This window comes from Salvia splendens, chromosome 14, assembly GCF_004379255.2.
Source record: "Salvia splendens isolate huo1 chromosome 14, SspV2, whole genome shotgun sequence".
In the NCBI taxonomy this organism is placed as follows: domain Eukaryota; kingdom Viridiplantae; phylum Streptophyta; class Magnoliopsida; order Lamiales; family Lamiaceae; genus Salvia; species Salvia splendens.
The window spans coordinates 8,675,719-8,698,130 of NC_056045.1; the positions used below are offsets into that span (position 1 = coordinate 8,675,719).

Consider the following 22,412-nt stretch of genomic DNA (forward strand, 5'->3'; position numbering starts at 1 on the left):
TGGAAGAAAGGAGAAGACCGCGTAATATTGGAGATCCTTCGAAATTTGTTGAGGGACTACCCGGATTCATTTTTTGTGGTGTAAGGGAGATAAATGAGATGAGAAGATTTGTAGTGAATGAGTTATGACATAAGGTGTGAATTGGGGTAATTATAGAGTAAAATCCATGACCAAAATTATATATAAAATATTTTTGAAATACGGCAGCGGATTGCGTCCGCAATAGTGCTGCGGAGTCCACCGATCACCGGACGGACCGTCGCACGGGCTGGCGCACGCGCCCCTTGTCTCCCCAAATGCTATAAAGCCCTGAAAATCATCGCACACGACCAATAGGTTTTCGGGCGCTAATGCGCATGAATGAACCAAAAACTTGAAATAATTTATAAATAATAGATTTATTATCCAAAGTTTGTTAATAAATACTTCATCTGTTCCAAAATACAAATAATGTCATTTCTACTTTTTCCTCTCTTACTTTAATCACTTCGTCTACTCACAAAATAACAATGCATATTATCTCGTGCTGGAAATCAAACAATTTCATATTTGTTGGGATCTATGGAATAACTTTTCTTGCTAAAAAAGAATTTAACACAAAGCTTTGTATTTAAAAAAAAGAGTGAACTACAAAATTAGCCCCTATGTATGGCAAGTCGAACGCTAGAGGTATCTATGTTTAAAGAAATGCACTATAAGCCTCTCTACGTATAGATATAATATCATTTCATACCCTTTTTTTTTATTATTTTGAGTCTTTTATGTCCTTTTTTCCCTCACTTTTAACCTAAATGCCATTCCTAGGGTGTTTTAGTCTTTCTCATTTTGATAATTATTTATGGCTTCTTTCTTCTTCCCTTATCTATTTGTTTTCTCATCTTCTTTCATCAATGGTGGTCATGGCTATAATCAGGGACGGACCTAGGCGTGGGCCAAGCCACCACTCCAGCGGTGCTAGGCCGTTGCCTGTCCCAAGACTTCCACCATGGCTGTCTGTATCTGCTAGGGCTGGCAAAATATACCGAAATACCGAAACACCGCACTTACTGTACCGAGAAAATACCGAAAATACCGCATTTTCGGTATACCGCATTTTTCGGTACGGTATGATACCTTACCGTTAGATTAAGGTACGACAAAGGTATCAATTTTGCATATACCGCGGTATACCGCATCATACCGCATTATACCGCAATTAAGGTATATACCGTAATTTTGCGGTATATACCGTTAATAATTATATATATTTAATATATTTATTATTTATAAAATTATAATATTTAATATATTTATTATTTATAAATCAAACAAGTATGATTTGCGGTATACCGCGGTATACCGCAATGTCGGTAAGGTAAAGGTTTTCAAATATTGACATACCGAATTTTCGGTATACCGCAATGCAGTATACCGAAAAATTCTGTAAGGTATAGGTATGATATTTTTTCATACCGCAATTTGCGGTACGGTATGCGGTATGACATTTTCGGTGTGGTATACCGTACCATGCTACCCCTAGTATCTGCGCACTGCATCTTTTACATTTTTTCACATAAACAAGAAAGGATGAAAGGGAGGGGAAAGGGGGAGACGAAAGAAAAGGGAGAGAATGAGAAAGTAATTATGAGTCAGGACAAATTGAATTTACAGCTCTGTGTGTGGGGGTGGGGTGTCCTCTATCTTTTGGGACATTAATATACTCCTAATACTATAAATTTAAATCATATTGTTTCGAGAGATATGAGAATAGATATAAATCAGGTTTGCATTTTATTTATTTATTTTTGGAATAATACTAATATATGCTAATTTTCTTGCATTTATATACGTAACAAATTATTTTACGTATCTCCATATTATCACAATCGAATTATTTTCGTATCTCTATATTATCACAATTTATGTGTATCTACGTTGATATATAAAATGTTAGTCAAAAGTAATCAAGTTAATTTATTTTATATATTAAAATAAATGATGAATAAATGGAAAGACTGAAATGCTCTAAGGTGGCATTTTAGATAAAAAGAAAGGTTAGGAGGGCATGGAAGATCATTAAAAGTGAAAAAAAGATTTAAAATGATATTATATTCATACGTAAAGGTAAAGGTCTGTTATATTTTTTGAAACATAGATACCTTCAACAATTACGTGGTGTTTTTTTAGTTAATTCACAAAAAAAGAGAAATTTCGGAATAAGGGGTTAAATTCGCTGACCTTTCGTAATTAGGGATTCAATTCGCAGGCCTTTCGTAATTTAGGATCGAGGCATGCTTATTCTCCAGAATAAGGGAATTGTGATATTTTATCTTATTTATGTTCTTTTTTAATATTATTTCCCTCTAACCATTTATCAATTGCTTAAATTACCCCCTTCAAATTTTTACTTAAATTCTACTTCATAATTAGAGATTCAGCCGTCTCTTTCTAAATAGGATTTCTCCAACTTTTTTTTTGTAAATGTCGGTGCATTGGTGCAATAGTAAATTCTACTTTTTTTACAATTATGCTGGTGCATTGGTTCGTTTACAAGAATTAAACCCGTCTTCTGCAAATTTCAAGCAAGGAGCCTAATTTAGGGTTATTGGGAAGTAAGTATTCGATCAAGCTAACTTTATGTTATTTGGTGTGGTTTGATTATCTTTTCGAAATCTCTTCTTATTTTGATAGTAATTGTTTATGTAGGGCTTCTAAGTTTGGAATTCTAAAATGTCTTATAAGTAAAAGACGCATTCTTGATTGATAATATTAGAGATTTATGAGATTCCTTTATGTTGCATTTTTTCAATAGTATGATTGAGCATTTTATCGAACACCTCCCCTGCATGTGAGAAACTTTGTTTCAAAACTAAGCTCTGGCCTTTGGAGAGTCTTGTAGTTGTTGTTTTACTATTCAAGATTTGAAGAGCGATCTATCATATATATATATATATATATATATATATAGGGGTGCGTTATATTGATAAACTCTAAATATCGTAATAACCCTATAACTAAATCTGGACCGCATATTTTTAAAATCACGCGGTTGAGATTCAAACTTAGATTTACTTCATAAAAAAAAGGCGGAGGGGTAAAACTGTCATTTCGCTCATTTAATTTCTGAATTTCGCCAAATATCACGTAAAATGATACAATGATGAAATGATAGGTTTATTGCATAGAATGATAGTTTTACCGGATACAATGATACACTGAGTTGATAAAATGATACACTGAGTTGATAAAATGATACTCTGAATTTCGCCAAATATCACGTAAAATGATAAAATGATAAAATGATAGGTTTATTGGATAGAATGATAGTTTTGCCGGATAGAATGATACTATGAGTTGATAAAATGATACTCTTGACTGATAAAATGATACTCACAGCAGATAGAATGATACTCTGAATCAGTCACATAGATTTTATCAGTCAAGAGTATCATTTTATCAACTCATAGTATCATTCTATCCGGCAAAACTATCATTCTATCCAATAAACCTATCATTTTATCATTTTATCATTTTACGTGATATTTGGCGAAATTCAGAGTATCATTTTATCAATCAAGAGTATCATTCTATCCGGCAAAACTATCATTCTATGCAATAAACCTAACATAATCGGCACAATACATAATATACAAACCTACAAAACAGTAAATGTATCATTTTATCAACTCAGAGTATAATTTTTATAAGGTTTCTGTCATTTTATCCGCTTAGATTATCATTTTATCAGGTAAAAGTATCATTTTATTAAACAAAAATGTCATTTTATACACCAAAAATACCTATCATTCTATCGGCTGAAAGTATCATTCTACCCTCCAAAACTATCATTCTATCGGCTGAAAGTATCATTCTATCCGGCAAAACTATCATTTTATGCAGTAAACCTAACATTTATAAGCTAAAAGTATCATTTTATCAACTCAGAGTATCATTCTATCCGGAAAAACTATAATTCTATGCAATAAACCTAACATATATCATTTTATCAGTCAGTCAAAAGTATCATTTTATCAACTCAGAGTATCATTCTATCCGGCAAAACTATCATTCTATGCAATAAACCTAACATATATCATTTTATCATTTTACGTGATATTTGGCGAAATTCAGAAATTAAGTGAGCGAAATGACATATTTACCCCTCCGCCTTTTTTTATGAAGTTGAGTATCATTCTATCCGGCAAGACTATCATTCTATGCAATAAACCTAACATATATCATTTTATCATTTTACGTGATATTTGGCGAAATTCAGAAATTAAATGAGGGAAATGACATATTTACCCCTCCGCCTTTTTTTTTATGAAGTAAATCTAACTTTGAATCTCAGCCACAAGATTAGAAATATGTGCGGTCCAGATTTGTTATAGGGTTATTACGAGATTTAGGGGTTATCATATGATCACAACTCTATATATATATATATATATATATATATATATATATATATATATAGGGGAGCGTTATTCTCCTTTTCACATCTTAGATCCTTTTTCCTTCTTAATATTACGCGTTAGATCTAAGGCATCAACGAATCAGATTGATTCTATAAAACTGGTTCCGTGTTGCATTATAGAAGGTGGTTGTATGCATTACAGGGTTATTATTGACATTTGACGGAAAAGTAACTGCCACATTTTGGTATCTGCGAATAATGCACCACATGGTCACGAGTAATGCATATAATTGACTATATAATGCACAATATGTGAACTGCAATGCATACGAATAAGATGTACCATGTTATGATGTTTGGACACACGTTTCTTGTCTCCCATAAGGATTTAATAAGCTTAGGGGCTAGGGTATAGTACGTAGACACGTATGTAATCTTCATATGGTAACGAGTAATGGATATATTTGACTATATAATGCACAATTTGTGAACTGCAATGCATACGAACAAGATGTGATGTGTTATGATGTTTGACACACGTTTCTTGTTTCCCCTAAGGGTTTAATAAGCTTAGGGGCTAGGGTATAGTACGCACGCATGAATAACAAATTATAAACCGATACGAATAATTCACCAAATTGTCACGAGTAATGGATGTTATTAACTATATAATGCAAAATATGTGAACTGCAATGCATACGAATAAGATGTACCATGTTATGATGTTTGACACACGTTTCTTGTTTCCCTAAGGGTTTAATAAGCTTAGGGGCTAGGGTATAGTACGTAGACATTACTAACAAATTGTTGTTATTGGAATATACGTATGTGCATTATTTGGTTTAGGTAGTGCATTATGTAGCTATTAATTGTCATTATCTCAGTATATTATGCATTATTAGAGGTATTGTGTATATGGGTTAATCAACGGATTGAAGATTACATACGTGTATTGAGTAATGTCTACGTACTATACCCTAGCCCCTAAGTTTATTAAACCCTTAGGGGAAACAAGAAACGTGTGTCAAACATCATAACATGGTACATCTTATTCGTATGCATTGCAGTTCACATATTGTGCATTATATAGTTAATAACATCCATTACTCGTGACAATTTGGTGAATTATTCGTATTGTTTTATAATTTGTTATTAATGCGTACGTACTATACCCTAGCCCCTAAGCTTATTAAACCCTTAGGGGAAACAAGAAACGTGTGTCAAACATAATAACACAGCACATCTTGTTCGTATGCATTGCAGTTCACAAATTGTGCATTATATAATCAATTATATGCATTACTCGTTACCATGTGAAGATTACATACATGTCTACGTACTATACCCTAGCCCCTAAGCTTATTAAACCCTTAGGGGAAACAAGAAACGTGTGTCAAACATCATAACACAGCACATCTTGTTCGTATGCATTGCAGTTCACATATTGTGCATTATATAGGCAATTATATGCATTACTCGTGACCATGTGGTGCATTATTCGTAGCGGTTTCCAGCCTAGATTAGATTACTATTGTACCCTCATAATGCACAAAATAGGACAAATAATGCAACACGGGATTAATTACCCAATGTTGATCTTGATCGTCCATTTCTCTAATCTAATGGCTGATATTAAGAAGGAAAAAGGAGGAAATATAGGAAAAGGATATGAATACATCCCTATATATATATATATATATATATATATATATATATATATATATATATATATATATATATATATATATATATATGGGTGCATTATAATGATAACCTCAATTTCCGTAATAACCCTATAACTAAATCTGGACCACACATTTTTAAAATCACGCGGTCTAGATTCAAACTTAGATTTACTTCATAAAAAAAGCGCGGGGGTAAATATGTCATTTCGCTCATGATAAAATTTACGTATCCAAATTTCGCTCATTTAATTTATGAATTTCGCTCATTTTATCATTTTATCAGTCAGTCAAAAGTATCATTTTATCAACTCAGAGTATCATTCTATCCGGCAAAACTATCATTCTATGCAATAAACCTAACATATATCATTTTATCAGTCAGTCAAAAGTATCATTTTATCAACCCAGAGTATCATTCTATCCGGCAAACTATCATTCTATGAAATAAACCTATCATTTTATCACAAAGCAGTAAACGTATCATTTTATCAACTCAAAGTATCATTTTTATAAGGTTACTGTCATATTATCCGCTTAGATTATCATTTTATAAGGTAAAAGTATCATTTTATTAAACAAAAATGTCATTTTATACACTAAAAATACCTATCATTCTATCGGCTGAAAGTATCATTCTACCCGGCAAAACTATCATTCTATCGGCTGAAAGTATCATTCTATCTGGCAAAACTATCATTTTATCAGTTTTATGTCATTTTGTCACGTTAAAGTATCATTTTATCAGCTTATATGCAATTTCTCCAGCTAAACTATCATTTTTATAAGCTTATTGTCATTTTATCCGCTTAGATTATCATTTTATAAGGTAAAAGTATCATTTTATTAAACAAAAATGTCATTTTATACACCAAAAATACCTATCATTCTATCGGCTGAAAGTATCATTCTACCCGGCAAAACTATCATTCTATCGGCTGAAAGTATCATTCTATCCGGCAAAACTATCATTTTATCAGTTGTATGTCATTTTGTCACGTTAAATTACCAATTTATCAGCTTATATGCAATTTCTTCAGCTAAACTATCATTTTTATAAGCCAACTGTCATTTTATTCGCTTATATTATCATTTTATCAGGTAAAAGTATCATTTTATTAAACAAAAATGTCATTTTATACACCAAAAATACCTATCATTCTATCGGCTGAAAGTATCATTCTACCCGGCAAAACTATCATTCTATCGGCTGAAAGTATCATTCTATTTGGCAAAACTATCATTTTATCTACTCAGAGTATCGTTCTATCAAGCAAAACTATCATTTTATCAACTCAGACTATCATTTTATCGGCAAAAGTATCATTTTATCAACTCAGAGTATCATTCTATGCGGCAAAACTATCATTTTATGCATTAAACCTAACATTTATAAGCCAAAAGTATCATTTTATCTACTTAGAGTATCATTCTATCGGCAAAACTATCATTCTATGCAATAAACGTAATATAATCGGCACAATACATAATATACAAACCTACAAAGCAGTAAACGTATCATTTTATCAACTCAGAGTATCATTTTTATAAGGTTACTGTCATTTTATCAGGTAAAAGTGTCATTTTATTAAACAAAAATGTCATTTTATACACCAAAAATACATATCATTCTATCGGCTGAAAGTATCATTCTATCCGGCAAAACTATCATTTTATCGCCAAAAGTATCGTTTTATCTACTCAGAGTATCATTCTATCAAGCAAAACTATCATTTTATCAACTCAGACTATCATTTTATCGGTAAAAGTATCATTTTATCAACTCAGAGTATCATTCTATGCGGCAAAACTATCATTCTATGCAATAAACCTGTCATTTTATCAGTCGGTCAAAAGTATCATTTATCAACTCAGAGTATCATTCTATCCGGCAAAACTATCATTCTATGCAATAAACCTATCATTTTATCATTTTATCATTTTACGTGATATTTGGCGAGATTCAGAAATTAAATGAGGGAAATGACAGTTTTACCCCGCGCTTTTTTTTATGAAGTAAATCTAAGTTTGAATCTCAAAACTATCATTCTATGCAATAAACCTATCATTTTATCATTTTATCATTTTACGTGATATTTGGCAAAATTCAGAAATTAAATGGGAGAAATGACAGTTTTACCCCACGCTTTTTTTATGAAGTAAATATAAGTTTGAATCTCAACCGCATGATTAGAAATATGTGTGGTCCAGATTTGGTTATAGGATTATTACGATATTTAGGAGTTATCATATGATCACGACTATATATAAAAACTCACATGTTGATGGAAGAATGAATGAAACGAAGAAGAGTCCATGCATGCTTTATTTTTTCACTTCTCTGCATTCACCCATTAATAATAGTTTTGGTTGTAATGAGAAGTTGCTGTGCAAATCAACACCATTGGATTAAAAGATCTAACGACCTCCGTTTGGCATTTGTTCTACGTTTAAGAATGGTTCTACGTTTAAGAATGGTTCTGTCTTGATCACAATCCTATATATATATATATATATATATAGGATTTTGATCAATACAAAAATCAATCCTAATACCAAACATAAGCTAATTATTGTCCATGAGATTTGCCGTTATTTTAATCTTAGGACAAGATCTGAAGGCTGTCCTATTTTCATTTCTTTCTCATTTTTAAATAAAAATAATCGTATAAGGCTAGTATGGAACTTATACATTTGTGTTGTTATGGAATCTCCATTAATCATGCAGTATGATTACTCCATGATCATCTCTTTCTCTCACTTCATATCTGCGTGAAATTTCTAACCACGATTCACTCCTTCACTTTTATTTCTTCAGCTGATTCCATATTCTCGAATCATTCTGTCAAGTTATTCATCCTCTTCTTCAGCGATTTTTTTCACCTTCTTCCATAAATATGAATATTTTTTAACTCTCGATCTCAGAATGTGTGTTCATCATCTTCAGCGATTGCTTCATAATCTTTTTTAATTTCTCTACATGACATGTATTCAGTCTTTTTCTTATACCGACTCTTATTTATCATCAGAATGCCCTGACTTCTTATAATGACTCGTTTATGTTTCAGAATGACATGTATTCAATGTTATTCTTAAATCTTATTATGTCAAAGTGTCAAACATTATGTCCAATATTTACCACTTCGAATAACCCATACTACATTGTCGCAACACATCTGCATTGTAAAGACAGGACTTAAAAATCAATTCAAAAGCAAACCAAGTTCTCGTAAATTACATAGCCCAAGATGTGAGACATAAAATCCAATGACATATCCCAACAACAAACCTATGAGATACGTGGAAATTCTAGAATCTGAAATTTCAAAACAAATAAAAAATGTCGATGTAGCCGTCTATGAATCTAAAATTCTAAGACAAATCCAAAACTGAAGCTTTGTAGTCCGCAATCATCTTCTCAACATCTATCTTCATTGTCTTGTTGTCATTTGCGTAATGTATGGATGCCGTTGTTTTATTAAAAAATGAACTATGATTATTATCGGCCAACATCAACGCACAACAGGTTGAGCAGCCAATACTTAAAAATGATTTTGTATCATCAAGGTTTTTATTCATTCCAATAGCGTCATGATCGATGATATTAGCTTCTTTATTAGTATCGTGTGCTTGGTACATTCCAATATTATTTCTAGTCTGATCTTGCGATGACATCATATTTTGCTAGTAAAAAAATCTGACACATATCTTACATCATATTAGAACATCAAATATGTCTTGACGATAGTATTTTCCAAAACATAATATTAACAGGCATTAAAGGTCATACAACAACATCGTTTAGGTCATAATATTACAACAAATAATACTAACAGACATTAAAGGTCATACATCGGCATCGTTTAGGTCATAATATTACCAGACATAATACTAACAGACATTAAAGGTCATACAACAACATCGTTTAGATCATAATATTACCAGACATACTACTAACATACATTAAAGGTCATACAACAGCATTGTTTAGGTCATGTTTTCCAAAACTAAATCTATTACCTTCACCAAAAATAGAAACAATTCAACGTCATATAATAGCAACATCTAAGTCAAAATATAATAGCAACTTACATTACTTTCTCCAAAAGAGAACCCAGTGTCAAATGTTGGCCCAACCTCGGCCAGCTTCTTCAGTACATTGATAGGTTAAAACAAAACTAAAGAGCAAATATAGTGGAGAATAAAAGATAACGGCTACACAATCAGTTGGATTAGATTAGTCATGTGTCATGGTTAAATGCCACACATGTCATTCGATGGGACCTTTTACGTCAGCATAATATAATAGAATCAAACAAATGCCCAATCTGCAAACCATCTTATTTTGATCGTATACTAGCATATTGGTTTTTTCTTGATGGACTACAGTGCAACTAGCAAATACAGTTGCATACTAAGTTGCCAATTATGTCATTGCAGAGCACAGTATTCATTAAGAATGTTATACCTTTGTCCTTGTTCAGATTGTCAGCAGATGCATTACCGTCAGCTGTTGACGAGTTAGGTTTGATAACATTGCGTCCCTCAACATTGCTCTTTAAAGGTGGCTTTCAATGCATAACAGCTTTGAACAATAATAAGAATTAAAAAAAATTAGGGGATGCTCTGTCTTATCATCACTCCACAGTATAATTCAACATGATTTACGCAGAAAGTATTTCTTCTCATTTGTATGTAATTTGGAATGTTCTAATTTAACAACACCAGCTTCCTCCAAACAACTAATGACCCACAATTTCAAACAATTCCACACTTCCAACAATTCAATTGCATCATGACTGGTGTGTATCCGCATTGGCTTAAAGCATGCAATTTGTAGACATAAGGGTTCAACAATATGAACCAAATAAAACCTTTTGCGGGCTCCGTTTTTGCTTCGGTCTTCCTTTTTGCTGTAGACCTTTCGTAAACTAGTATAAATCGTGGCAACCAGAAATCAGTTTTCAGCATTGTACCGATTCTAGGAAAAAGAAAACACCCAAACAACACCATTACTCACCTTCCCCCTCTTTGTTTGATGTTGCAGACCCCCGAGTTTCAACCATTGTTGCTGACAATGTCCCGATTCAAATCGTCGGAGAGTAGCGTTAGCGAAGTAGGGTTTTGTGTCACGGAGATGGAGATGAATCGTCCGTCAAAAGCTTCTGTCTATAGAGCGGGAATACGGAGAGTTTTTGGAAAGTGTGTCTAATTAAATCCCGTTAATTGATCATAATTAATGCAATCAAGTTGTTCAAATGACTCGTTTAGTGTTAGTACCCAAAATACCCTTATAATGACCGAAATCTTTTTAATTATGACACAAAATTGTTTAAAATAAGAATCAATCATATCCGTTATTTACTACATCCAATGGCAGGAAATTGTCCTAGGTTTTTGTACTAAGAGGTGTTTTTGGATGGATTAAGACTCTATATATATATATATATATATATGATGGCTAATTGGAACTGTTTGGTGATTTTTTTTTTGCCTTATTTTGTATGTATAAAATGGAGCATGTATCAAGAACTTCCACAGCTAGCTTCCTATCTAGTTTAAGTTGGACAAATCATATTAAAAAGAGACGGCTGAATCTCTAATTATGAAGTAGAATTTATGTAAAAATTTGAAGGGGGTAATTTAAGCAATTGATAAATAATTATAGTAAAATAATATTAAAAAAGAACATAAATAATATAAAATATCACAAATCCCTTATTATGGAGAATACGTATGCTTCGATCCTAAATTACAAAGGCTTATGAATTGAATCTCTAATTACGAAAGATAAGCGAATTTAATCCCTTTTTTCGAAATTTCTCCAAAAAATAGGAATCAAGTAATCAATCATCAACAATCATCTTTCGCAGAGCCTCCCTCACTTCATCTTATTTGATCATTTCGCTTTTCCTCTCTCTCACACAGCGCACACAGTCACAAAATCCATTGTTTTGCTAGTTTGGCCCCCCAACCCTTGTCCCTCCTCTCTTTCCCCAATTCTCGCTCATTTGTCTCCTCTCTGTATAGTTCATTATCATCATTATTTTCAGTCTTTAGATTCGTTCATTTGCGATTATAATCATTTTTGGTGCTTACTCCGTCTTCATTTTGATCGGCTGTATTCCCTATTTTGATCAGTGAGATCAATGACTAGTGATTTGCAGTTCGTGATTTAGGGTTTCGTCTTTCCGGCGGTGTAGTTCGAGCAACTTGACCGATAACTTTTTGCTTATTTATTGATTCAATTGAGTGAAAGCCGGCTTGGGCACTCTCTTTTTGCATTATTTTTGGACGTTTCTCGGCTTCGATTCGGGTTTTTTTTTCCTTAAATCCCGATTAAGGCGTAGTCGACTAATTCCTGGGGTTCTAGTGATTTTTTTTTTGGAATTTGGGTTTTCTTAATCCGGCCAGTTGCCATGGATCATGTCGTGGGTGAAAAATTTAAGCTTGGTAAGAAAATTGGATGCGGTTCATTTGGTGAACTCTTTTTAGGTACACCGCCATTCATCGTTCAGTTCATTCTGCTGTTTGCTCTTGTTGGATTACTAATCTGTCATTCTTTATGTAGGCGTGAACATTCAGAGTGGAGAAGAAGTAGCTGTCAAGCTGGTATTATTTCTATAGATTTTTCATCATCTTCATTGAAGTTTTCGCTAAGTGCTAAAAAGTAGGGGGTTTTATTTATTTTTCTGTGGAGTGTAGCTTGGCTTACCATTTCATCTATTCAGTCTGTTGTGATCATCGATTCATGAGCTTAAATAAGCAAGTGTGTGGTTGTTTCGTGAGTGCTAAACCAAATTTAATAAGTTATATATTTCACACTCAACAGTACTAGATATTAGATATGTGACGGCAATACTGATGTATTCTTGTAACGTTGACAAACCGACCTGATTAATGGCAGGTTCGACTTCATTTTTATGTGTGGATATTCTCTGTGCCTATGTTTACATATATCTGATACTGTGAAGTTTTGTTGTTTCCTGTGCATTGAAGTTTGTATCTATGACTTTTATAACTTTATTAATCTTGAGTAGCTGCATCCTATTCACACAACCACCATATATTTGTTCCATTGTTAGTAATATGGTTATACTGTTGCTGCTGTTGGCAGGAGCCAGTGAAGACCAAGCATCCTCAGCTTCACTATGAATCAAAAATTTATATGCTTCTCCAAGGAGGAAGTAAGTTGCTCTCTCTTCTTATCTCCTTGAACACATTCAAAATTGCATAGAAATAGATATAAATATGTTGGTTAAACTGTATCCTAATTGACCATGAACTTTGATTTTCATTATGAATTTTTGGCCATGATTTTACGTAAACTGTGTATTACTAATTTCCTCAAGCTTCATTACGATATATTAATTTCGTCCATCATATTTTGGTAAACTAAAGAAATAACAGCTGATTTTCCGGCCTTCTTGTTTTGTTTCTTAATGAATTACAAAATTATAACTATTAATACCATGTAATTGTTTGATTAGTGCATGCAAACAAAATATACTATGGAGTATGAATTTAAAGATGTTTCTCTCTCTTGTATATAGCTGGCATTCCCAACTTGAAATGGTTTGGAGCTGAGGGCGAATATAATATAATGGTGATAGACCTCCTGGGGCCAAGTTTGGAAGATCTTTTCAACTATTGTAACCGAAAGTTTTCCTTGAAAACAGTGTTAATGCTTGCGGATCAACTTGTAAGTGGCTGCGACTTTAAAATCCTGTTCGACGGCTCTGATTTTTGGATCCACTTCACTGTAAAGAATTTATTTTTTTTGCTTTTCTAGATTAATAGAGTCGAATACATGCACTCAAGAGGATTCCTTCACCGGGATATAAAGCCTGATAATTTTTTGATGGGCTTGGGTCGCAAGGCAAATCAGGTAGACCTTCTATTATTTTAGGAATCATCTTTTATTTATGTAGTGCTAAAGTGGTTCCCTTGGTTTTGTTATTTACTTATTTCAAAGACTATTGTTTCGTTGTGTCACCACCCGCCACTCATCTGCAAGGATCATTGAAATTCATATTACTCCGGTCCATACTTTAAGCCATTCACACTCCTTGTTGCACATGTTTCCATTTTGCAATTTCTGGATAGATTCAAGTCCAAAGTTACCTTATTAATTTAATGTAAATATGTAATGTAATACTCCTATACTCAGAACCACCTCTTTGAAGTTTGCTTTTGTTTACAAATTCAAAATCTGTTGTTACTAATATCATTATTTGTTAAACTCCTAGAAGAGTTAAGCATTCTTGTAACATCACTATAAATCACTATATATTGTTCCAATCATATTAAATTTTGGATGAAACGTGAGCCTGGTGTCACTTGGCTGTATGGCACGAGCGGGATATGACATTCGAATTGATTTTAGAGTTGGAACAAGAAGTGGTTACAAAATGAGCTCACTTTTGAAAAAATGTAGAAACATGTGGTATATTGGAGATACCTAATTTGTGGTTTAGATCACGGTATATCATAGTTTCAGTGCGTCTATTTTTTATTTTCAATGATAAGAAATGTGAGCTGGAATCCCTAACTGATATTTATTACACAAAGTGGCTTCTGTCTTATTGTTATCTCCTGGATTGTGGCATCTTTTTGTTACAGTATTCATATTTATTGCAGGTTTACATCATTGACTTTGGTCTTGCCAAAAAGTATAGGGATCTTCAAGCTCATAAACACATACCCTATAGGTACCTGCACATATCTTTACATGCTTTCAATTTGTGCAGCATAAACTATGCATATGTTCTGTACACCCTTCTTGATGAATTGGCAATACTTACTATGCCAGAATTGATCATTTTAATCCTAGAGTCAGTAGTTTATGTAAAGTGGGAGCATGTAGAGGTAGAAGACTAGTAGAACAAAACTGAAGTACTTCTGTTTTTTTAGACATATGCTCATTTGTTATTATTGATTTTGCACATGGCTCAGTTGGTAGAGCCAAGAAAATTAGCTTGCAAAGGATTCCAGCAACCTTGGTAAAATAAAATAAGCCTCTATAGTTTGCAAAAATCAAGATCTGAAAGTTGAGAAATTGGATTTCTTCATTTCAAATTTCACACTTGCTTTCCTAATGACAGCTTAGATACATAGGTAGTTAGTTGAAGCATGATATACATCTTTAAAGTCGGGTAGAACTTTGTTTTTGTTATTGGTTTTATGACTTCCTGCTCTTAAATAATTATGGAAACTTACTAATTATGTGGTTTTGATCACAAGTTAATTTGGCAATCAACCATTTGTGCAATTTAATATTTGCATCAAGGTCTTACTATCTCCCTTTTAACATTTCATCCCAGGGAAAACAAGAATCTCACTGGTACGGCTCGCTACGCCAGTGTCAATACACATCTTGGGGTTGGTGAGTAATGTTTTGTGTTACAATGGTTATACCTTCTTTGACATGTGATAGGATTTCCATATTTCTTTTTGCACTTTATTCATGCTTTCAGAACAAAGCCGTAGGGACGATTTGGAATCGCTGGGTTATGTTCTAATGTACTTCCTGAGAGGCAGGTTGGTGATATACTCGTGCAACTTTCTAAAAAATAGTAATACTATGAGTAATACTATGATTATCAGTAAACCTTTTTCTTCATTTTGCCTTTTTTAAAATTGTTATCTAACAAGTGTTTCAATCTTTACTTCCTTCCCTTATTCTGTATCTTTTCTTGGCAGTCTCCCTTGGCAGGGGTTGAAAGCTGGCACCAAAAAGCAGAAATATGACAAGATCAGTGAGAAAAAAATGTTAACTACTATCGAGGTCTATATTCTCTGCTCCTTTCACATTTTTGTTTATGTTTGTTATTCATTTTTGCTACATATGTAGTTCTCTAAATTCAGTGGTAACATAAAACGGTAGTTACCTGTTCTACTTTTGTTACATGTTTGCTCTTTGTAACTGAATGATGAAGAAATGGAGAATATGACAATACAAGTATGGTTTTAATTTATCTAATTAAAGCTTTGTTTATTTGACATGATTAATTTATTTGGATATAATTTTACTGCCTAAAAGGTTATTGTTAATATTTCTTAATTTGCTAACTTTATTTGCTATGAGTAAAGAATAACGTTTCATTTCACATAGTTATCTTTTATGAAAGAAATTATTTAACATTATATTATATGGTCGGATTGTTCATTGATGTGTAAATCTGGAATGTGGATTACTCATCCATCTGTGCTATGTGATTGGATGGATGATCTCTCAAGGGTTTGTTGAGGTCAATTCTATTGATGTTTTTGTAACTAGTATGCACTTCATGATTTTTAAAAATTCCCATTACAAACAAGTCCTTTAACCTATATTCATGACTTCCAATTCAATTTGTAATGACAATTCCTAGTAGTAGCAAAATCCCAAATTGATGAGGAAAGTAGAAACCAAGCCCTAGTTCTGGACAAACTTCACCTACCATGACTAAAGGTAGAGATTGGAGATTCAAATTAGATATTAAGGGAAGTAGTCAATCAATATGAAAAAATTAAGTGATCACTAATGCCGTGTGTCAGATCAAGGCAGCCAAAGATTTAAATAATGGTCAAGGATATTCAAATTAGATATTAAGGGAAGTAGTCAATCAATATGAAAAAATTAAGTGATCACTAATGTCGCGTGTCAGATCAAGGCAGCCAAAGATTTAAATAATGGCCAAGGAGATATCAGGTGGATTTATCAGCCAAACCCAAACATGTTAGTGCTCAACCCACGGGATGTGTATTAGTCCCATATTGGCCAAGATAATCACTCAACTCTAACCTCAACTAAGTGAAGCTAAAAAATCTACAACCAACCTTGCCTTGTTTCTCATCATGGGCCTTTATTGTGTTATGTGAACATGTCATTAAGTTGGATATTCCTAGTAGTCTAGCCTGATCACAACATAACTAAACATGCTCTGAACTGTATGATACAATTTCTGATGCTCTTGGTTTTTTTTACCGCCCTGTTTCATTTCGTGGCTCTGCCTCGGTTGGATGCAGCCAACAATACGTTTATAACTACATAACACGTACCAGGTTGTGCATATCATACATGAAAGAAGCAGAATGGGAATGATGAATTTTCTATTGTACTCCCTCCCGTTTTCTATTGTACTCCCTCCCGTCCCATAATAGGAATCACATTTGGTGTGGGCAATGGGGCTTAAGAAATGTAAAGAATAGTGGATTGGAAAAGTAAGTGAAATATGGGGCCCACTTTTTTATATTGGTTTTATAATAAAATGTGAGTGAAGTGAGCTAGTGGAATGTGGGACCTACTTACCATTTATGGTAAAAGTGAAATGCGACTTTTATTATGGGACGGACCGAAATGGCAAAATGTGACTCTTATTGTGGGACGGATGGAGTACTATTGTATGATCCAAAATACTATAAGGACTAAATTTTATTTCGTTTGGGTTTGATATTATTGGCTTAGTCACATTCAGATTCGATGGTTTATGCTTGTATGAGCACTTAATTATTCACGGAAAGTGTAAATTGAATATTTGATTCTTAACTACAACAGGTGCTGTGCAAATCATATCCACCAGAATTCATATCGTACTTTCACTATTGTCGGTCATTAAGATTTGAGGACAAGCCAAATTACTCCTATATGAAGAGGCTTTTCCGAGACCTATTTATTCGTGAAGGTAATGAATAGTCAGTCTAATTGCGTCTTGTGATCTCGTGTGCTCCAATTTTTTCTTTTTGAGAAGTTTTTGTGGTATTTAGCCATTCATTTCCTCCTTGAGCATCTTCTAATACAGCATACACTTTATGAAAACATTTGTGCAGGTTACCATTTTGACTATGTGTTTGACTGGACTATGTTGAAGTATCCACAAATTGGTTCAAGTTCCAGAACCAGGGTAAGTTTTGCCTTTCCACATCCTTGCTTTGTCTACTTTATGGTGTGAACCTAATAGCTTATTGGCTTGCATACAGAATCTCACTGGTAATGCTGTTGCTGGACCCTCTGGTGAAAGACCAAATAGAACATCATTCATAATGAGTGTTGATTTTTTTAATTGAACCTCGGGTCACATCTTTCTATTTTTATATATACGAAAATTTTCAATTTATTTATTACATGTTCCATAGGGTAAAAACAAGGGGAAATATTTTCACATCAATACATTTATTGAGTTGGAGTGAAAAGAAGGGGAAAAGGTGCACCAGGATTTTTTGTCATGCTGCCCAGGGAAAATTATTCACCCTACAGAACATGTAAAAACAGTGGGGAAAGGGTGAAAATATAAGTTTTCCAACCATTTTCATCAAAGAGAACACACCCGTAAAAGAAGTTTTAATGTGATCGCGTGCAGTGACAAATATTAATGATATTCCTGCCTTATTTACAAACTAATTTTTTCTCACATCATTAAATGCATAGTTTACCTATCAAATGGTATATAGCTATCAGCTTTTCATAAAATTTCCGTATTTTAAATTGCTGCTAGAAACTCTATTTAGTACTGTGGTTCGGCTGTATTGTTCAGTAGGGCAAGATCTTCGGGAGAAATTCTCAGGTGCAGTCGAAGCTTTCTCTAGAAGAAAAACTACCAATACGGGTCATTATGGCGAACAGTCTAGACACAGGACATCTGAAGATGTACCTTCTTCAATGAATGTGGTACTTCTTTCCCCCCTTTTCACTAAAATCAGTTATAATTGAATTGCTGCATTCATGTGTACTAGAAGTTGTATCGTGCTGCTCCTTGCCCCATCAGGTGGCTCTGAATCTGAAATTGAGAGTCGAAGGAAGGGTCTAATAGAAAAATGTAACATTAGAAAGGGCAGAATCTGATTTATAATGGTCAAACATGCATTGCAGCAGCACATCTACATGCTATGCTTGAGTAAACTGCTATCATCTTTTCACACATTGATGTGAATCTCAGTTTTCAGATGTAAGCAATAGTGATTGTAATTCTGGGCATTATTCTGAGAGTTGTTTTTATGTTGCAGCAACCAGATTCAGAGAGAGGCCGCACTTTGCAAAGTGGAAGCTCTTCAAAGAGAGGAGCCATTTCAAGCATCAGACCAAGCTCATCCGGGGAAGCCATTGATGGCAGTGCTGGAAGGTTGGTCTCGAGTGGTGGCCGTGTATCGACGACACAAAGAATTCAACCTGGTGCCGATCATAAACCATCAGCTTTTTATCGTGCAGCAGTTAAAGGCAGTCGCGATGATCCCTTGCGAAGCTTTGAGTTCCTCTCGATCAGGAAGTAAGATGAATGAAAGGTAATGCGAAGCTGGCAAATGGCAGCCTCCTATTTAGGGCGATATCTATACTATACCCTTGTAAATATGAAATATGTTAGTATGTTTCTTATGAAGGGTTATTTTATGCTGATAACAATGTGTATGCTCATCCAAGGAGTTCAATGCGCGGCACCTTTTCTATATATTTTCAAAATTTAAGCTGTTTTTCATAATAGTTGCAGAAGAATTGCAAATAATGAAATATGGGTTTCCAAGTACAGAATACGTATTAGATATTCTTCTTACTCACACTGTTTTAGCCTTTTGGGCTTTACTAGTATTTTAGGGCTTTATCTGTTGCATTCAAGATATGGCAGCAGATCTGGCTTTATATTCGGGAAGGTGCAAAAGTGATATGTCTGTCACCTGTTTTAAATGTTAACAATAAATGTATATCATAAGAATGTAATGTAATGTAATGTAATGTATACTCTCCGGAGTCACATTTAGTATTAGAACTAGTTTTAAAAAATGTAGAAAATAGTGGGTCACATTTAGTATTAGAACTAGTTTTAAAAAATGTAGAAAATAGTGGGTTGGAAAGTTAAGTGAAATATGAAACTCACTTTTTTATATTAATTTTATAATAAAATATGAGTAAAATTAGTTAGTGTGAAATTAATTAGTAAAATGTGAGACTTACTTTCATTTATGGTAAAAATAAAATATAACTCTTATTATGGGACAAACTAAAATGACAAATACGACTCTTATGGTGGAAAGGAAGGGGTATCATAGTGGGATAGGAGTACTACTATATCACATCACACTTTGCTGTATGGTATACGTTTACAAGTAAAGGATCACTTTCCACCCAATTTTCTTTAAAAAAAATAACACATGGAAAACAAATTAATTGAATATATGCCATAAAAGAATTGAAATACATCTCTCTTTATAAAATTTATCACATGTCTACAACCATAGAACTTGTGGTACGTAGTAAAAGGAAAATAGTCAATAGTCAATACTCAATACAGCACCCACCAAGTAGAGAACGCTTTACTAGCAATTCAACAAACAAAAATATAACTCTCAAGTTCAGACATGAATAGGCAAAATTGGAGCATCCTTTACTGTTACAAGTATTCAAGAACAATTTCCAAAATCCTAAGCCAATCTCTTGTAAAACACAGAAAATAAACTTTCTACGATGCAATCTCTTTCTTAAGTTTAGCAAGCTCCTGCCTGACAACACCAGCCTTCTACAAGAGCCAAAAAACAACATATACATTAGAATTGTACAATTTCTAGTGGTAGATGTCCAAGAAACAAAGCAGTGAAAGGGACCCATATATATTGTTAGTGTTTGATCATATATATGGAGTTCAAAATTAGTTTTATCCACATTTCCCTTATTCTATCACACCAACTGTCCAGTTTAAAATTGATGTGCATCATAGTATGAGAAACTCAATATGAAATGGCCATAATATGAAAATGTATTCAAACCTTGATTTTGGCAATCATCAGCTTGAAGCGGTCAAAGTCATTGAGAGAGGCTCTTCTCTTCTGAACAATGAGCTTTCTTCCCCATGAGCTCTTTTCCCACTTTCCTTTAACATCTGCAATAGCAACCATCACATTAGAACCCGAATAAAAGCATCAAACGGATGTAAAGGTCTCCTCATTGAATACACACCAGCAGCCTCCATAGCAGCAACAAGAGCTTTCTTCTTTGGAACTCTTTTGATGTCAATCTTAATATCGGTGAGAGAAAGTCTCTTGAAGTTCATCTGGCTTCGTACCATGTCAGGGGAATCAACAAGGGCCTGTCAATCAAGCAAACAGATAATAAAAACACTACTTTGGGCATTGATACAAAGAAACAGTGCAGACAACAAGCCTTAACAACAATTCCAGATACTGAATCACATCATTCTTCAGGGACAGTGAAAGCCAAGCATGAAGAACTCATTTACAATTGACATCGAGCAAGATTGGGAAAGAAATGTAAAAAATGAATGACAAAAGTAAAAATCAAGTAAATAGAGATAGAACGAAATCCATGTTAATCAATGCAAGCATAAAACATAAGTGCTTCATTTTAAAAATACTAATCCACAAATAGTTGCAAAAAACTAACTGCATTTCGAAGTGATGAAAGTAGATAATTTCTATAATATGCAATCTAACTTAAGAAATTAAAAAATAAAAAGTTCTAGTTTATCGCCTCGAGCGAGTGAAAACGGGTAAATGGTAACCAACAGTAGCGAATTGAAAATCATCTGAAAACAACATATCTACCGAAACGTCGCGTAAATATACGAAAACAAAATTGCCCTAAGCAGTTCATCATAATGAAAACAAATGATGAAAAAATGAAATTAGAAAAAAACTAAAGCAAGACATACCCTGTTCTGATCGATGACATCAACAATGACAACAAGCTTGCCGTAGTCCTCGCCATAGTTGACGAGGGCAACCCTTCCGATCTCCACGAACCTCTTGAACGGCTACATAGTAATACAATCAAATCAACATTATGATGATCACCATTACACTTGAGAGAGAGAGAGAGACTAACCATGATGAGCGGCGATATGCGGCGGGAGGAGGAGGAGAAGAGGCTGGTGTTGAGTGAGAGATATAAGGGGTTGAAAGTGCAGATTTTGTGATGGGGGATTAGGGTTAGGGTTTTTCTGCGTGTTAGTTGGGCTTTGGGGCAATAATTATAAGGTCGGGTCGGCCCATCACTAGTATTTATTTTTGAATTAATTATTTTATATATCCACAATTTTGAGATTTTTTAAATTATTTCAAATACTATTAAATGTTTTTTTTATATTTTTTTAAAGGAGGATCGACGGTGGTTCCCCCACCTACCCCCGAAGTGACTCGGACCCTCGGCCTAATGGTCGGATCGGACCCCCGGCCTAACAGTCGGAGGTGAAGCGTCTTAACAAGCTGCGCTTCGTTGTCAAGGTGGGACCCAATGGGTCCACCAGCCCCACACTGCGCTTCGTTGTCAAGGTGGGACCCAATGGGTCCACCAGCCCCACAGGAACGGGTCCAGGAGTCCACCAGCTCCACAGGAACGGGTCCAGGATTTT

At 33.9% G+C, this 22,412-nt stretch overlaps 2 protein-coding genes across 6 annotated transcripts; one reads left to right on the forward strand and one right to left on the reverse strand.

The window, feature by feature from the left end:
* Positions 1-11,938: 11,938 nt before the first annotated feature.
* Positions 11,939-19,577, forward strand: LOC121765220 (casein kinase 1-like protein 10). Of its 5 annotated transcripts, none has more exons than XM_042161270.1 (14): positions 11,939-12,573; positions 12,650-12,690; positions 13,196-13,265; positions 13,632-13,780; positions 13,871-13,966; positions 14,719-14,789; positions 15,402-15,463; positions 15,555-15,618; positions 15,781-15,865; positions 17,618-17,744; positions 17,890-17,963; positions 18,040-18,049; positions 18,594-18,727; positions 19,063-19,577. In XM_042161270.1, the coding sequence occupies exons 1-14, from the start codon at positions 12,498-12,500 to the stop codon at positions 19,324-19,326; spliced, it is 1,323 nt and encodes a 440-aa protein (XP_042017204.1). In that variant the 5' UTR covers positions 11,939-12,497; the 3' UTR covers positions 19,327-19,577. The 5 variants fall into 5 exon arrangements, with proteins under 5 accessions (XP_042017204.1, XP_042017206.1, XP_042017205.1 ...); XM_042161272.1 differs by having other exon boundaries at positions 18,594-18,724; XM_042161271.1 differs by having other exon boundaries at positions 18,597-18,727.
* Positions 19,578-20,237: 660 nt separating this feature from the next.
* LOC121763494 (60S ribosomal protein L14-2) lies at positions 20,238-22,006 on the reverse strand. The gene is made up of 5 exons (XM_042159514.1): positions 21,887-22,006; positions 21,714-21,815; positions 21,002-21,131; positions 20,812-20,924; positions 20,238-20,564 (listed from the first exon to the last, which is right to left on the reverse strand). Exons 1-5 carry the CDS (start codon positions 21,887-21,889, stop codon positions 20,508-20,510), a joined length of 405 nt encoding a protein of 134 aa, XP_042015448.1. The 5' UTR covers positions 21,890-22,006; the 3' UTR covers positions 20,238-20,507.
* Positions 22,007-22,412: the final 406 nt, after the last annotated feature.

Bases quoted from the DNA above. Each gene is read 5' to 3' on its own strand.
- LOC121763494 (XM_042159514.1), bottom strand. The intron at 20,925-21,001 runs GTGTGTATTCAA...TTGCTATTGCAG, and splicing joins TGCTGCTATGGAGGCTGCTG to ATGTTAAAGGAAAGTGGGAA. The intron at 20,565-20,811 runs GTTTGAATACAT...TGGCTCTTGTAG, and splicing joins TGATGATTGCCAAAATCAAG to AAGGCTGGTGTTGTCAGGCA.
- LOC121765220 (XM_042161270.1), top strand. From the start codon at position 12,498: ATGGATCATGTCGTGGGTGAAAAATTTAAGCTTGGTAAGAAAATTGGA. The intron at 12,574-12,649 runs GTACACCGCCAT...TTCTTTATGTAG, and splicing joins ATTTGGTGAACTCTTTTTAG to GCGTGAACATTCAGAGTGGA. The intron at 13,266-13,631 runs GTAAGTTGCTCT...TCTTGTATATAG, and splicing joins TATGCTTCTCCAAGGAGGAA to CTGGCATTCCCAACTTGAAA.